General features: G+C 38.5%; 1 protein-coding gene across 9 annotated transcripts in view; it reads left to right on the forward strand.

Annotated features, from left to right (window-relative positions):
- The window catches only part of SPIDR (scaffold protein involved in DNA repair), a 196,027-nt gene that overhangs the window by 164,941 nt on the left and 14,727 nt on the right, over positions 1-16,359 (forward strand). For 8 of the 9 annotated variants that reach the window (XR_009488378.1, XM_059860323.1, XM_059860305.1 and 5 more), the window contains 4 exons: positions 3,382-3,540; positions 12,724-12,811; positions 15,176-15,319; positions 15,414-15,473. Coding sequence is in view for 8 of the 9 variants with exons in the window: in XM_059860323.1 (XP_059716306.1) it covers positions 3,382-3,540; positions 12,724-12,811; positions 15,176-15,319; positions 15,414-15,473 (451 nt within the window). In the remaining variant the exon portion in view is untranslated. The remainder of the gene's footprint in view (positions 1-3,381; positions 3,541-12,723; positions 12,812-15,175; positions 15,320-15,413; positions 15,474-16,359) is intronic. The other variant, XM_059860337.1, reaches the window with a different exon arrangement.

Here is a 16,359-nt window from a genome sequence, read left to right on the forward strand (position 1 = left end):
TGATTAAATTGGAGATGTTGCCTGTCTTATTCTAACATTTTAGTACTATACATGCTGACAAGGCATTGGTAAAGGTATGTTTAACCTTATTAACTGATACAAATCAAAATTTTATGAAAAAGAGGTATTTCCTATAGATGCACACAAAACATAAATGCTGAATTCCTGCGGGGCAGATACTCATTTTGGCTTTGCAGCTTGTGTCATAATTTTGATGTGGGTTTTCATCGTGGTAGTGAGGTTCAAAGCAGGGGAAAAAAGTAATGGGACAAGCTGTTGGCTTTAATCACAGTTAGACTGCCTGCTAAAAATTAATTTGTGAGAACATTTGCTGTAATATGAGAGCAACTCTGCAACATGGGAAAATAACCCAAATGCACTGTTCTTGGAATAAAGTGAAATCAAGGGAAAAAAGAGTACTGGTAAGGAATTTAAGGTCCTGAATCAGTAGGCTCTGAATGCAGCTGAACTACTGTCAGTGATGCTGACAGCATGTACAAAATCCATAAGAACAGAACCAGTTCCAAAGAACAGGAGGCTAGTTCTCCAAGTGCATTGCTAAATCTGTTGTGGGATACAGCTGATTTCATGATAGTCATTCAGTGGGAAAATCAGCTGTCCCTCAAACACCTATAGCATTTCAAGGTTTTGCCATCGTCCATTGATACTGTTTTAAAGGCATGGGGAAGCAGGGAGAATGTGTTTGTGAACTTCTAATCATGGTGTTGATCTGGGATATTTCTCTCTCAGTCTGCAGTTGGGCATCTGAAGGGTTATTAATGAAATTCTGACTTCCAAGTGAGTGAATACACGCATTTAATTTCAAATGCATGTTGCAGAGAAACCGTGACTACCTTCTGGACTTCTGTTAAGAGCAAGTGTAGTAAATGGAATGTCTGTCCGTGCTTGTGTACAAACCTGACAGAGCAAAGGCACTTCCAATCTGCTGTTCTGTGTTCCTTCATGATGCCAGTGATCATGAATGTATTCCCAGTGTGAATGGGAACATTACTGATAGAAGCCTCCAATGGCACAGTTCTTCTCTGCATTGAGCATGGTCATAAGATGACCATTCTCCTGTCATGTGACCTGAGATTCCTGTATGGGCTGCATACCTTGGACAGCTGGAGTGGGAGCCTCAAGGAAAACACATCCTTTCCTAGAAGCAGTACTCCATGCAAGTAGGAGTTTACTTTTAAAGAGTTGATTTTCAAGAAACTCAGATGATGCTGCTGATGATGATTTGGCTACAGTATTTTTTGGTCAGATGAGTTTCCTGTCCTGGCCATTTACGTGCCACCACAAAGGAATGGAAATCTGTGGCCAGGGATGCAGGGAGTTGAGATTCCCTTGTCTGACAGAAACCATCTCTTTGCTTGACTTAAAAGGACTTGGAAAATGCTCTTTTACTGACTGATGTCTTCAGCACCAACCAAGCTAGTTTTATTTGGGCAATTAACATGTCCCAGAGGACTTAATATGACCCTGGTGCCAGCTAGTCTGAGACTTACTTGTGTTCAGTTATGTCTCACTAAAGATATGAGAAATTCCAATGATCAGTTAAGAGACTGCTGAACTGATCTGATCTGAGACACTAACTCAGTTGGCCCTTCTTGCTCTGAGATACAGAGGCCTAATTTTTCACAATTAACAGTCAACATTTTGTTAACATAGGCAAAACTGTTTGGTTTGTTTTTCCGGTTCCCCTCAATCTGATTTTCAGAAATGTTCAGAGAATATGAACTCTGGTTTTCCAAACATAACAATATCACGGGGAGTTTCAGTCAAATCAGTTAAAACTCAGGGGAGTTCTTAGCTGTATTCAAGTCCTAACATGGAAAGCAGCAGGCAAACATAGTTCTTCTCATTTGTTTTGTGCTTTTTTATGATGATGACTGGGTTTGTATGGGACCTTTGTAGCTGGAGGTATGGGGAAAATACGGGAATCTGTGTTTGTCCCCAGTCCTGTCCCTCCCTGCTCCTTACAACCATTTGAAAAAATGAGGACTCTTAGCTGGTGCTTGCATAATTGCTGATGTCAGAAAGCCTTTGGGGCTGTATCTTGTATCAAATGCAGCCTTCTTGAGTGTCTAAGCCAAAGTTAGGCACTTCATAATGAGCAAGGAAAGTGCAATCAGTGCTCTTCCATGTGCCTGCTTTTCCATGTGAAAAAAATACATGGATTTCTTCAGTGTAGGAGCTCATTTCGTTTGAAATGTATTTTATAAAGATACAATGACTGTTGTTGAATGCTTTCAGGGTGTATGTACGTTACAGGATGTGTTCCAAAAGCAGTTGGAGTTGGCTTGCTGGGAACAATGGTGCTGCTCTGGGGAGGGTAGTTTTGGAGTGTACCTTCAAAATGAACTGAATTCTGCTGCCTGGTGCACCCCTGAGTTTTATTTGGAAACAAAGATGTGTGTGCTACCCTCAAAAGTAATTTTTGTTTCCCTTTGAAAAGTTTCCATGCTTAACTGTCTCTTTCTGAGGCAATTAAAACCAATCTTGTAGACTGGGGCCTCCTTCCTCCAGCCCTGCATGATTCATGCTATCGTGGCTGCTCATCTCAGGTGCAGAATCTTGTGAAATGTACTTTTGACTATCTAAATATATGACATCCACTGATTTTGCCTTATCTGTTATGACAGAACTATCTTCTCAAAATGCCATCAAGTTGGTTAAGCAATACTTCCCAGCCCTACAGCCCCTACTTCCAGAGATTTTAATCAAATTGTTTGTTTAGCAGGTTCTTTAATTACCTTCTTAAAATAGTTCCTCTGGGCTTCATACCCAACTCTGAATACACCAATCTCCAGTTTTATGTTGTTTTCTTTAGTTTTGTTCTTTAAAGAAAAATTGATGTTTCACTCTTTTTTGCATCCCGAGGACTCTTTTTTAAAAAAGAGTGTGGGAAAATGTAATGCTTGCTTTGCCAGTCTCAGTGATTATTACTTGTGAAATATGTTGCTTTGCTTACTTCTAAGCAGCATTTTTGTATTTAAACACACACATATTTATGTTTCTGGTTTTTTTCTGTCTTTATTGTAGAATTCACCTCAAGTAAGACAAGATCTCAACTTTCTTCATTTTTAAGTACACAAACCACATGGTGCATAGCAGTTAATTAATCTAATCCCCAGTGCAAGCCTTGTACTCTCTGTTTCAGTCATGCTTCTCTGCTTCATGGCCCTGTTATGTCCTGAAAATGTACATGAGAATACCTTTAAGGATGTTGGGTTTCTTTATTGATACATTGATAGGAATTCTGCAGATGCTGCAGAGGATAAGCCCTGTCCTGAAGCCTGTAATACCGTTTTCAGAACTTTGCTCACTGGTTTGTTATGAGCAGATGCCAGTGAGTAATGGAGGAATGTTTTGCAGGTTATGCCTCCTTGTCCAGGATGCCTATGGCATGTTCAGTGAAGTGCAGCTGCAGTCCCTGAGTTCCGCAGATGACATCGAGCAGTACTGTAGGAGATGGGAAGGAAAATCTTGCTGTTTAGCTGGAATGAAGATTTTGCAGAGAACTACAAGAGGAAGGTGAGAACAATTAATGGAAGAACATGATGCTGGCTGTGGCAGGCAAAGATGGTCTGACTTTTTATTTATTTCTGTGACCAGCATTCTTTGGAGCAACTGAACCTGGCTTTGTTCAATCGAATGTCCTCATTGCCACTTTTAGGGCATCCAGATGTGCTTGAGCCACCCGTTCTCCAAAACGAGCATAAATAAGCTAATGCACAAATACACACTTAGCAGAGTAAGGAATTTCTGTGTGCAATATTCCATAAAATATGAGTGTTTTCTTCCTCTTCAGTAGATTCAGAGACTTATAAACATTAGTTCATCTCCCTTTCATTGCAGAACTTTTTACTGCACCAAGTTTTTCTACAGTGCTGCCCAGTATGGCTTGAACTTTCAAGCACAGACTTTCCTTTAGTATATTAGAGATTAATTCTGTTAAATCTATATGGTTTTAGAACTACAGTTTAAGTTTCTTTAAAAAAAAAATCTTGCAAATCTTAAAGCCATTCTTATTTTGGAATAAGAATGTCAATAGCTTTATAGAAAAATTCCCCCAGGTAAGTAACAAATTGACTTATGGTACGTCTCAGATTTTGCTTATTCTGTGATTCCTCTTACGCTCTTCAAATAAAATATCTTTAGTCAAGAGAAAAAATTAAATAGATCAATTATCTTACAGAGTATCTTTCTAAGGAGAGTGATACAATGTTCTCATGGGGACCTATATAAATATAATTAGATTGGTTCAGTTCTCAACATAATTTATTCCTACAAGCATCCGATCTAGATAAGCCTTTGCTATTAGAATGGCTATGGTATTTCTGCTGACACTTTTTTTCCTGTTGAAAAATGCTGTTTCATCAAAACCAGAATGTTTCATGGAAACATTATCTATTTTGGAGACAGCTTTGTTGGGAAGATTTTTTTCAGGTCCAGAGGGAGTGAATATTCTTTCTCTTATTCTCATTTCATGAAAACTTTGAGAAAGTCTCATTTTTGTTTCATATTGGAACAAAAACAAATTTCAAAGCTTTGAAATGTTTAGCAAAATGGAATTGTTGTTTTCCAGCCAGCCCTATTCAGTATGCTTTTCTTTTTATGTACTTGCAGTGTTAATTTTCAGAGCCTTTGGATTTCAAGCCTACTTGCGTTTTTATGGATCTTTAATAACAAACACGTCTTCTTATTTAATTATTTTGTTGGCTTTTTTTTTCAAGTTACATTTTTTCCAAACAAATTAAATAATGGCTTTGGAATTCTGGATACAAATGAAGTTTTACAACTGGCTGCTGGTGCTTCCAGTACTCTGCCTAACTAATAAGAGACAGACTTTTTCTAATGTAAATTCTGTTTCAAAGCAGCAGTAACTTACTTCTGGCTATTCTGAGGATGTTCAGAAGACACACTGCTGAAAATGCTGGTGGCTCAGCTGGAGCTGTGCTGGTGGTAACCCTGCTAGGGAACATTAAAAGAAAATGGGTATGGTGTAGCTTCAGGGACAGTGCAGCGGTTAAAACGTGATTTCATTGTACAAGATGGGTGGGTGGGAGAATTGTTCAGGGATTTATTTTTTTCTTAATTGTTTAAGCCTAAGTTCTGCTTTGTAACTTTTTATTACTTTTAAGTGTTTGGGACACATTCTAGGTGTGATGGAAACCACAGTAAAGCCATAGCTGAAATGAATACGAGGCAGTACTTACTCTCAGAGAGCATAATTAAGCTGTAGAACTCATTGCCACTGGATAAATGGATTTCCAGAGCCACTGGTGTATCCAAGCACATGATGTGTTATGCCTGTGAGTGCCCAACCTTGGCTTGCAGCGCATGAGTGAGTAAGAACTATGTGGTCTGCCCTGCAAGAAAGACTGCTGCCTTTTTTTTTTTTTTTTTTTTTTTTTGAGAATGCCAATTACTTTTTGGAAGGAGATGGCTTTGAAACTGTTTGTTTCCTGGAGTCTGACAGTGGCTTTTTTTTATTTTTTTAAGTAGATAAAAGGGAAGAAAATGTAGGAAATCCAAGGGAAAAGTAATGACTTTTTTTTGTGTGTGCCTTTGAAGCACATGATCTGGAGAAAGCCAGGAAAAGCTAATAAGATCCCATATGTTCATGTTGTCCCACAGTCATATGGATTGTAATCAGAGACAGAGTGTTTCCTTGGTCCCTCTGTGAGACAGAGGGCATTTGCTAATAGATACAAGAGCTTCTCAAGAGTTTTGCATCAATAGACCACTGTTGCTGTTCAAAAAATTTTCCAGGCGTCATCCATCCTCAAATATTTAATTTGAAGTACTATTTGACATCATTCCAGTAAATGCAATTTTAAAACCTCTGTTGTAAGCTGAAGTTTCATTTCAAGGGCTAAATACCTATAAGCCTGCGATAAGGGGTTTTTTACACCCAGGGGAAGCCCAGCTGAACAAATTACTTGATCTTTGGAATGGACCTGTACTGTTAAGGAGTGCTAAAGAAGCTAAACACATTTCTTCTTTGATAAGAAAACACTTGTGTTCCAAGAGAAAAGTGGGATAAGAACTTACACAACCATGTCCTGTCTTGACAGAGATCAGCTCTGTGAAAAATTGGAATGATGATGTAACCTTACATTGAGAGAAACACTTAATGTTGAATATTGGTTTTCAATATGCTTTGACAAGTAGAAGGGTCTTGTAGAGGTCCTTTGAAGGTCTTTTACTGACTTGGGTGCTTTTCAGAGCCAGACCCTTACCCCACATAAAGCATACTCCCCTAAACCATTCCTGCAAGAAATCCTTCCCTTCACAGTGCAGTAAAGGAAGTGGTGTTTCCCTTTGCAGCCAGTTTCTGGCAATCCTGTAAGACACAGGGACATGGCTGAGTCATGGCAGAGTTGCTTGTTCAGTGCCTGGTTTCCAGCAGCTCTTCTACTCTGTTTGTGAGGCTGCTGGGTAAAGTAGGAAGCAGTAGTGTGGCAACTGACTGAACTCGTGTGGTTCAGTATCTGTTTCCTGACAGCTTTTCTCTTCACCCTCTCATCCATACTTGTCACCTAGCCTTTCCTACAACTATTCCTTGGACTACATGCTTAGAATCAGCAAAAAAAGAAGAAAAAGAGTACAGTGGTTTAGAGGGAGAAGACTGAAAAATATTCATTGAAAGGCTGCTGGTGGTGTTGTTTCCTTAGAGGCTCTTGTTCTCACCCTCCCACTGCCTCATGTGTCAGTCTTAAATTCAGTCCCTTGAGGAAGAGGAAGTGAGATTTTGGGGGTGTGCTGCTAGAGGCAGGAATGCTGGTTAAGAATCCATATGCAGCACATGCAATCCCCCTGGCTTTTAATAGGTCCCAGGCATGTTTCAGGTATGTCAGGTATAACCAGGAACTAAATGAATGCAACTCGATGCAGGGGCTGAGCACTCACTAAAATGCTTCAGGAGTAAATAACCTATAAATTGTCATAGTTCCTGCTTCCTACTGGAAATTAATTTCAATGATCTGAGGTAATCTTTGGGGTTAGAGACCTGTCTTTATCAACAAAAAAACAACAACAACAACAACAACAACAAAAAAACAACACAGATTTTTTTTTTTTTTAGCCCTACCTGGAGTTCCACACAGAATAATAATTTGGATTTTGACAATTTGAGTCTTTTCACCTGATTTTCCTACCACTGAGTTGTTTTACTGCTGAGTATAGCAGAGGTACCTGCTTCTTCTCTTTATGCTTTCTTATGTGTTAGAAATATGAAGAGCTTCTCTGCAGCAGAACAGAAAGATAACAGCAATTTAAAAATGGAGGGGGGAGGAAGAGCACAGGGTGTCAGTACAAATTTTGTCCCTAAATTGAAGAATGGTTAATTATCTTCAAAAGAGGAGGCAACTGCTGCATGTAGAATGCTAAAATCTACACTGGTGTTGGATAAGCTAAAACACTTTGAAGGATACATCAACTCATAAGCTTTGACTTTTGAGCCAACATTTAATTCAAGGCAGGCTGTATTATCTGTTGCATTTTCCTCTGCAGTAAACAGGCTCTGAATATTGAGCTCATCAACCAGTGTTATGTTTTTCTGAGAAATTTCTGCATTTTCAAATAAAGCTGGCTTCTGTTGTTTGTCATTTTAAACTTTCAAATGTTAGGCACTGAAATGTGAAATCTCCCTGTATGTCTGTAGTGGTCACTACTGTGCTTGAGGGTTTTCATTCTTTTCTATTTTTTTCCCCTTTTTATTTGAATCACATCCTTCTCTGACCTCAATTTCTCTCATTTTCTCCCCTTTACTCTTCACTTTATACTTTCTCTTTATTTTGTTTTGCCCTCAAAAGAGAGGACCACTGCTAACTGCTGCAGAAGTGTTTCAACTTACATTTCATTGACAGGAAATGTAATAGTAAGAACTCTCCCCAGAGCAAGGAGGTCATAACTTCCTTCCTTTGGTTTTCCCTCCTCCAAAAAGACTGCCATCTACAAGATCCACCCACGTCTCTGGGTTCTGAGGTCCTGAAACATTTCAGTAATTTCTGTGGTTAAAAGTTGAGTTTCATTTAAAGCATAATTTCAGTAATCACATTGAAGTTTGGACTATATGCATTATTTTATATTCATTTCTATGGCTACTTTTGTATCAGAAATGAAGTTTTTTATTTCCTGAATTTTCTGTTCTTTAATAAACATGGACTGCTGCTTGTATCTTAGTGCTTGTGTCATTAATCTATTCAGTAATCAGCACTGGAGAATAATATAGGCATATCTGTATTGAATCAAAAGTGCTTTTATGCTATAATTTCAGTGATTTCATGTAGTAAGTGTAATTTCTAATATACTATAGGAAATTGAATTACTAAAGTATGTAAATCATTCAACTACATGATTCCATATATCTAAACAAAATCTGGGGGGAAAAAGAGGTCAGCAGCCTTTCCTCCCTGTTTGTACTTTGACAAAGATGCTGGTTTAGTAGGCTCAGACTTTTACTTTGTGATTTTGTTGCTTTTATTACTCAAGACTGAGAAAATGTGGTGTTGCATAGTTTGTGCACTGTGAGTCTTAGTAGGTCAGTTAAAGGGAGGGAGGGAGCCTACAGTGTCAGCTTTATATTTGGATTGCTTGTCCCTTGACAGTAGAAGTTTTTGCAGACTAGGTGATTATTAAGGAATTTCTTAGTTTTGCACAGAGGGCTAGAAATTGCTTTATTTTTGAGTTCTTAATAATTTAGACTGACACTGCCAAAGAAAACTGGTTAGGTTTAGACAAAAAGTTTAAGAAGTAGGAGAGGAGGAAGCAGAGAAGTTCCAAGTCCCGAGTTCTCAGAGCAGAGCTGTGGAAGATGTTGGAAGAGATCCTAGCATCTTTCTGTTCCTTGCTATAAACCTTACATAGTGCTCCTTTTTTCCCTGTTTATGTGCCTTCTTTTCTCTGATATTGCTGATATCTTCTCCCTCTAGTCTTTTTCCCTTGAGCCTGTTATGATTATTAAAGTTGAAAAATCCCCCAAACTATAAGCTGTATGTTAAAAGTTGGATCAGGCATGGCAGACACAAAGTTCTTGGACCAGAACTGTAGCTGAAACTTCATGCTTTTGAGAGAAATAAACAGTCTTCTTATTAGGTTATGAAATAAGTTGTCAGGTCAGAATCAATGAAATGCAGTTTTGAAAAATCAGAGTTGTTTGGATTTTGAAACACAGCTTGTAGTATGAAATAAATGGAATTTCCACAGGATCAGAGATGTTCTGATAGTGTAAATACTGGTGTATCAGTCATGTATTTAGCCTGTTTAACAGTATTATATCTTTAAAATTCTCTGCCTGATGTCTGGGTACACAGGAGGCAGTTTGCATTTATGGATGCAGAGAAAAGATATACTGAAGTTTAGCAAAGAAAGGTTAAGAGAGATGTCTTTTGAGGACGTTGGGTAATAAAAATAATTAAGGACACAAAAAACCCCGATTTTGCTTATTATATCCACACACTTATATAAAATTGTATACACACACATATATAAAATCTGATGGTATATATAAACAAAGCTTGAAGATGTGGGTTTATAGAAGAGAGGCATTCCTACCTGTCACAAGTCCAAATTTCTGTGGAAATCTTTACTGTAACGCTCCACTGGAGTTATTGCTAGTCTTACTGTGTCGGTGTCAAACAGTGGAAATAGACATATTTGGGATGGGACAAAATTTTTTTTACCAAGCACAGAGTTGAGCCTGGCATAGAAAGTAGAGAGCTGAGTCTGTCATTTAGAACCTCATAGGTGATTTTGTCCTTTTCCTGCTATGGATTCAATCTTTATTTTCAGAGTTACAGAGTACTACGATAGAGCCCTAGTCTCTGAAGTAAAAGAAAAAAAAGGTTATTAAAAATACTTTATATTTCATTTTTCTTTTTGATCCTTGAGCCTGTTTCTTCTCACTTCTTATTCTGCTTTTCCTTTCTTAGAAGTCTGTCCTTTTGTGATACTTTTTTTTCCAAAGTAACTAGTAATTACACTCCCTGAGCAAAATTTAAACATTTTTACTTTGTCTTGTGTATCCAGAGAGGCTCCATCTGCACATGGGAGCTAACCATGCCCATTTGCTGTAGCACAGAGCCAGCTGTTCATCTCTTGTCCTGACTATAGCTGAAGAAGGCTACACAGATTGAATAAACTGCACCCATTGTTCAAATCAGATTGAACTGGAGTTTGAGTGTTACTTGGCCAGTGAAGGGAATTAATTTTATTCTTTCTGTGAGGATAATGATCTTCTGCAGAGGAGGACACAATGTCTTTGTCATTTCTCCACTGTCAGTGGCCCTACTTCATTCTCCCTTCTGCTAAGTTGAAGCCCATAAGTGGAGAGAGAGAGAGTTAACTTTCCTGTAGATCTATAAGTGGGTGGAGCAAGCAGGGAGCTCCCCACCAGGGACACTGACTGATGGAGTGAGAGTCCCAGGAGAGAACATCCCAGCTCACAGACAAGGATCACAGCAGGATGTGATTTGGAATTTGCTAATCCTTTGGTTTGTCCCTGCCCTTGGCCTGACTGGTATCAAAGAAATGATGGGGAGTCTTGCCCCACCCAGCACTGATCCTCTGCCTGCTTGCAAACAAATCCTGTCATTTACTATTTATTAAGTGCTCCTAGTTCAAGCAGTAGATGGCCTTCTCCAAAAGGGCACAAAGGATAGAAGAAAATGTGCCACGTGTTAGATATTCTGACACAGATAGCAAGTTAGGAGTGAGCTAAAGAAGAAAGGACAACTTCATGTCCTTTGTGAACACTTTAAAATGCAAATGAGGGATCAATCTGTGTGAAGATGTGAACATGCAACAAACAACATGGCTTAGTTGCTCTAAATTGATAAATGTGTAATCTCTGGGCACAGTTTGTGGTACGTTCCTGCCTGTGCTCTGACCTTGTGCTCTGGGTCATGTGAGGATGGCCATTTATGGAACTGCCTGAGCTGGACAGGAGGCTCTGCTCTTGTGTTGTAGCTCTCCTTTTTCATCTCCCAGTTAGCAAGACCAGTTGGTTCCTCTGGGCGTTGGCCTTCCTTGTGTCAGATATCATTCTGTACAATACAAACCAGAAAATCTTGTTGCAGTCAAGGATTCAAGAAGTGGTCAGTTTGCTGTAAAGCATCTTTAATACCTAGGGAATATTGCTTTGTGTGCTGTAATGACATCACTGTTAAAAACCAAAACCAAACAAAAACCCCAAACTAAAATTTAAAAACCTCCAAACAGCAGAACTACCCCAGCCTCTCTCCTTTCACAGACTTGGGGATGATGCTTTGTAAGTCAGGAAGTCCATTTCTGTAAAAAAGCAGCACTTTTGTGTCTCTAGTATTTTCATTCCTGTGGAGAACACAACAACAGGTAGCAATGTCTTTTCAGTCTGCCAGCTGGTTACCTGAATTGTGAGCCTCAAGTTGTATTCCCAAGATTTCCTCTGAGATTTACAGCCATAAAACTTCTTGCAAAGGCATCACTGTTAGCACTCAATCACAGGCAGTGAAAAAAACATGCTGAGCAGCTCACAGTAGACACCCAAAATCTAAGGATCCAGAGAAGGACTAAGGAAATGCAGAAATAAATAAGTTTAAGCAGAAGTGAGCTAAAAGCAGAACTTTAAAGGGAAAGTTTCCATGACCCCTTGAAGAGAAGCAGCATATTGCAACGTGCTTCAGCCCTGTAAACAGGGCATGTGGTTTCCTTCTAAACAGTTGGGTTTAGAAGCTAATATTACTTTTAACAAGTTTTGGACTTCATTTTTTAGAGTTGTTTCAGAAATAGTGGTTTTCGTAATTGGAGGGACAGACAACTTGGAGGCAGTGGGGGGTTAAAATCCAGATCTCTGTGCTTCAACTCACAGAACAGACAGCTGGGACAAGATAACTCAGAGCTTTAACTCAGAAATGTATTTCTCTTCAAGTTGACTCTCTGTTGCTATTTCCCCTCCCTCAGCTACTCCCGTCTGTCCAGCAAAGATCTTCCATCAGCTCACAAGGCAGCCACTGAACTGCTGCAAAGTACAGCTTGGTTTAGTAAAGAGTGGTCAACATCTTACCTTAATGTGATGGACTGTTAATTTTATGTTTGTTTTTAAATCAAAAGTGTGAAACTTGCAAAATTAATAAATACAAACCATAACTGAGTGAGCAGCTGTGTATGAAGGAGATCGTTCTCTGCACATGGTACTTAACAAAATCTTGCCTGTTGTTTCTCTGTATCTGATAATTGCTGGCTTTCCTGAAAGCAGTTACAGTCAGCTGTTGTCAACAACAACAAAAAACCCAGGAAAAAGCATACACACACAGCAACCCCCCCAAAAATACCCAGTAGAAATGAAGTTGTTAGAAGCAAAGCTTTTTAACAGTTAATTAGCCAAAAGCTACTTTTAAAAGAGGTTGTGTTGATACCTGTGTCCTTCCCAAGCTGCCATTTACCCCAGTTTCCCTGAATTCTGTCGTGTAGCAAGCTGTTTGTGGCAAAGGATTAACCATGACTTGCTTGTCACTGGATGTGATACATCCCTTGCCTCCCTCTCCAGCCAGCAGCAGAAGCCATGGAAATTTAACTAGACCAAATCAAGACCAGCTTCCAGAAAACAAATAGGATTTTAAATTGTTTTCATAATCATGCAATGGTTTGGATTACATTTCTTAATGAATCTTTTTAATATAATGTCTGGCACTGGGAAACATTTTAAACCTGATTTTATTGGTCTCTTTGAAGGGCATTAGGACTGTTTAGTCTGATAGACAGTCTGTGGCCTCCAGTAGTGCCTGTAAAAGTTCCTGGACAAAGCCAAGACTCTGAAATGGTAAGTTTTGTTATTATGGATATGATTTTTTTTCTCTCACAGCTAGTATTTTTGGTGGTGGTATAATCATGTTTACTTTGGGAATCAATTCTCTCTCCCTCTTTTTACCTACCAAGTTTTGTATTCCTGATTCTGACAACCTCCCAGGCTAACCTGAAGCCCTTTGGATTAGCAGCATCTTTCCAAAATGATGCAATTAGCCCCTTATTAATCCTCTAGAGCTAGAATGGTAAGATGTCCAGACAAATTCTTCCTCTCTCTCCTTGCAGGAGTAAAGAGGTACTAGATATCGTGGAGCCTGCTGAGAAATCTATATGCAGGGTTGTTAACTCATTCTTTAAAAGCACTTTTCAGCCTTAGGTTTGAAAGCACTTTTCTGAAGATTAACTTCTTCATTCTGTGAAGACAGAGTGACTGCTGGAATCAGGTCTCTTACTAGTTAGGAGGTCTCTGACTGATACTTGTTTCATGTGAGGTCAGAAAGATGAACATAGTAATTGAACAAGTAAATGAACAAAGTAATTTCTAAAGATAATTGAATATTTCTGTGATTTTAGGGGGTGGGAAAGTATAGAAATGGATTTAAAGTCTATTATATATTTGCAAAGCTGAAATCACATCTGTAATTTTGCTTCTATTAGCTTTTGTCTTTGAAAAGGTGTTCTGTCACATCAAATCATTTTGGTAGTGCCAGACCATTTGAGAAGCTTCTGGGTAGCCAAGAGCTTGGGCTTTCTTGATGTTCTTGTATGGGCTGTTCTTTGGGAAGAAGTTAGTGGTAGTAAAAATTGGTTTTAGACCAAAGGAGTCAATATGGGGGGAAAAAAAAAAGAGCTGGAAATAAACAAGTTTCAAAACCAGGGAATATTGAAGGTGGATATTACTAGTTATTTCTAAAGCCCAAGAATCTTTCCTCTGCAATGCAGCATGTTCTTTGTGTTGTCCAGGGGTTTATATTGAAGAACAAAAAGATCAGACCTCAGTCAAAAATAAAATTGAGACTGAAACTGAGTGAAATAGCTATGCTCTCTTTGACTCTTCCTTACATCGAAATATTTTGGAAGTCTCAGAGGAATGGATGGGTTTGTGCATTAAAATTATGTGGGCAACAGAATGGGAATATCTATGGCTGAGGCAAAGCTCTTAAATGTCATTTAGTGTTGTTATGACTGTTGCTATTTCTTCATTTTTTCCGTTTTATTAGCAATTTAAAAATGGAGGAAACTTGCCATAATCATGTAATTTACACTTCTGCCATCAGTTTGAAGCAGAAATTAATTCCACACAAAACCACAGCTTGCATTCTGATGCTCCAGGTTTTTGGCTGGGTGGAGTTCTTTCAGTTGAGATACATTTTTCTTGATACAAGCAGTATAGTTTTATGCACAGTTCTGTGGAAGAAGTTTTATACATCAGTACATAAATAATATTGCCAGCATGATGATAATGTTGTTGGGAAGGGACCTGTGGAATGGATTTCTTTTGAGCTGTATGTCCATTCAAATACCTTCTTTAATGCTGTCAGAGGCAAACAGAGTTTGGGTATCAGCTTCCTTTGCTTTTGTTTTTCTTTAAGCAGATTCTTTTTAATGGGTGGGCAACTGTCTTTAATATATTCATATTTCTTCTATTAAATTAAATGTTTTATTAACAACAAACATTGCTGAAAGAGTATTTTACCATATTTGCAATAAAAATTATCTTCTAGCATTGTCTTTTCTTTTCTGAGAAGTCTTTCCAGCTTGGGACCTCTCTAAGTGGTGATTGATAAAGTTGTTACGTCATGGTACTTTTAAAAGGGAAAAGAAAAATCTGGCATACCACAAAGAGAGCAGTTCTTGCAGCTCTTGCATTCCTGTTCTTCATTATCTCCTTGTGCTGTCCTGGATTTAATTTGGCAGCTTTAAAAGTTCGGCAGCTGTTTACTATCACAAAAACCCACCCACATGCAAAAGTCCCCAAATCTCAGAAAAGCTAGGGATGTTAAAAAAAAAAAAAAGAGAGAGAAGTCTAATCTACACACTCCTACCACGTAGTAAAGATATGCAAAACAACAAAAAGCACCTTGAAATAGTCACAGTGTCTGCCAAGTGTGCCAAGTTATGAGTTGTTTTTGTGATGAGGGTCAATGTTAGATTATGGAAAGAATTATACGCACAAGCTGATTTTGCTTATAACTTGTGACTGTTGGTTTATTAACTCATCTTCTACATCAGAGCCCTTGTTATTAACCATATAATTTTGTTTCCCCATCCATCTTAAGATGTAAATTGTTTTGTTCATCTTGCCTATTATTGTAAAACTTGACTGGCTAAATAAAGTGCCTTTTTTATGGTCACATTTCTTTTTCTTATTTTTTAATAGATGACAACTACTCTTCCTCCTCCCAGCTTCTGTTACATTCTTACTGTTCAGTCTGGTGAAATACATGTGGAAGTGGATGAGGAAGAACAGATTTCTAATTTGTACCAGCCACCAGCTGTTCATGGTCTAAAGGAAATTCTTCGGGTAATCTGCTTTACAAATCAGATAACAAATACTTTTTACCACTGGATTTCTGGTATCACAGTTGTCTCATTCCCTATTTTTGTGCTCTTTTCAGACTGATGGTTGTAACAAGCGGTGTAGCTTCTGGGCCCAAGTGCTCTACCAAAGGCTGCAGGTAATCTTTTTATGTCGCAATGAATTCAACACATAAAATCAGCATCATGTGTATGTGAAGAAGATTCATTTTGTATAGGGGTAACCCCAATGCCAGGATTATCTTCAAGACTTGTATGGGCAGAATTATCCCCATGTCCAAAATGCTTGTGAAAGGTAAAATGAACTGCCTCACCAGTTTCAGTGCCACTCAGTCTGGAAAGGTTACCTGGATTATTCCTGAATAAATTTCTATCTAACCAGAGGTGATACTACACCCTGGAGAGAGGGCTCACAGGAAGTTAATTGACGCTCAATTTATAGCTGAATGCTATCCTTAGGAACGTAGCAAGAAGCTCCCAGTCAGTTGGGTGTTGGGGGATAGAGTGGAACAGATGATGGTTATATAAAAATACAGTTTTGCTCTTTCCATGCAAATGTGTGGGTGATTTTCATTGACTTCCATAGAAGCCCCTCAGGCAAATTTGGCTTTTATGATCCAGTAAGTAGTAAATGGGAGGAACTCTTAGGTAAATACATCTGCCATCCATACTGTGCCAGAAAGCTTACAATTATGTTTTATTTGTTTCTGAATGATGCTACGATGTTCTTTCAAAATGTTGCAAGCTCCCTTAGTAGTTAAAGGAATTTTTTTGTTGCTGATTTATTTATTTTTTCCTGGCGACTGGATGCTCAGTACAGCCAGCACTGAATTCTAGCAGAGAATAATTTGCAATTGTCCATCAGCTCCACAAGAAACAAAGTGTGAATCAAAGCATATGAACCAAAGACAAAGAAATTCCAGAACGGCCAGCAAAATAGCTGGAGATGCTTCCCACAAGTTTGAGACATAAATTTAATTTAGGTCTTGCCCTTTTGCTTCAAAAGCCAATGAATTATGATTTAAT

Source organism: Haemorhous mexicanus, chromosome 1 (assembly GCF_027477595.1).
Source record: "Haemorhous mexicanus isolate bHaeMex1 chromosome 1, bHaeMex1.pri, whole genome shotgun sequence".
NCBI classification, from domain to species: Eukaryota; Metazoa; Chordata; class Aves; order Passeriformes; family Fringillidae; genus Haemorhous; species Haemorhous mexicanus.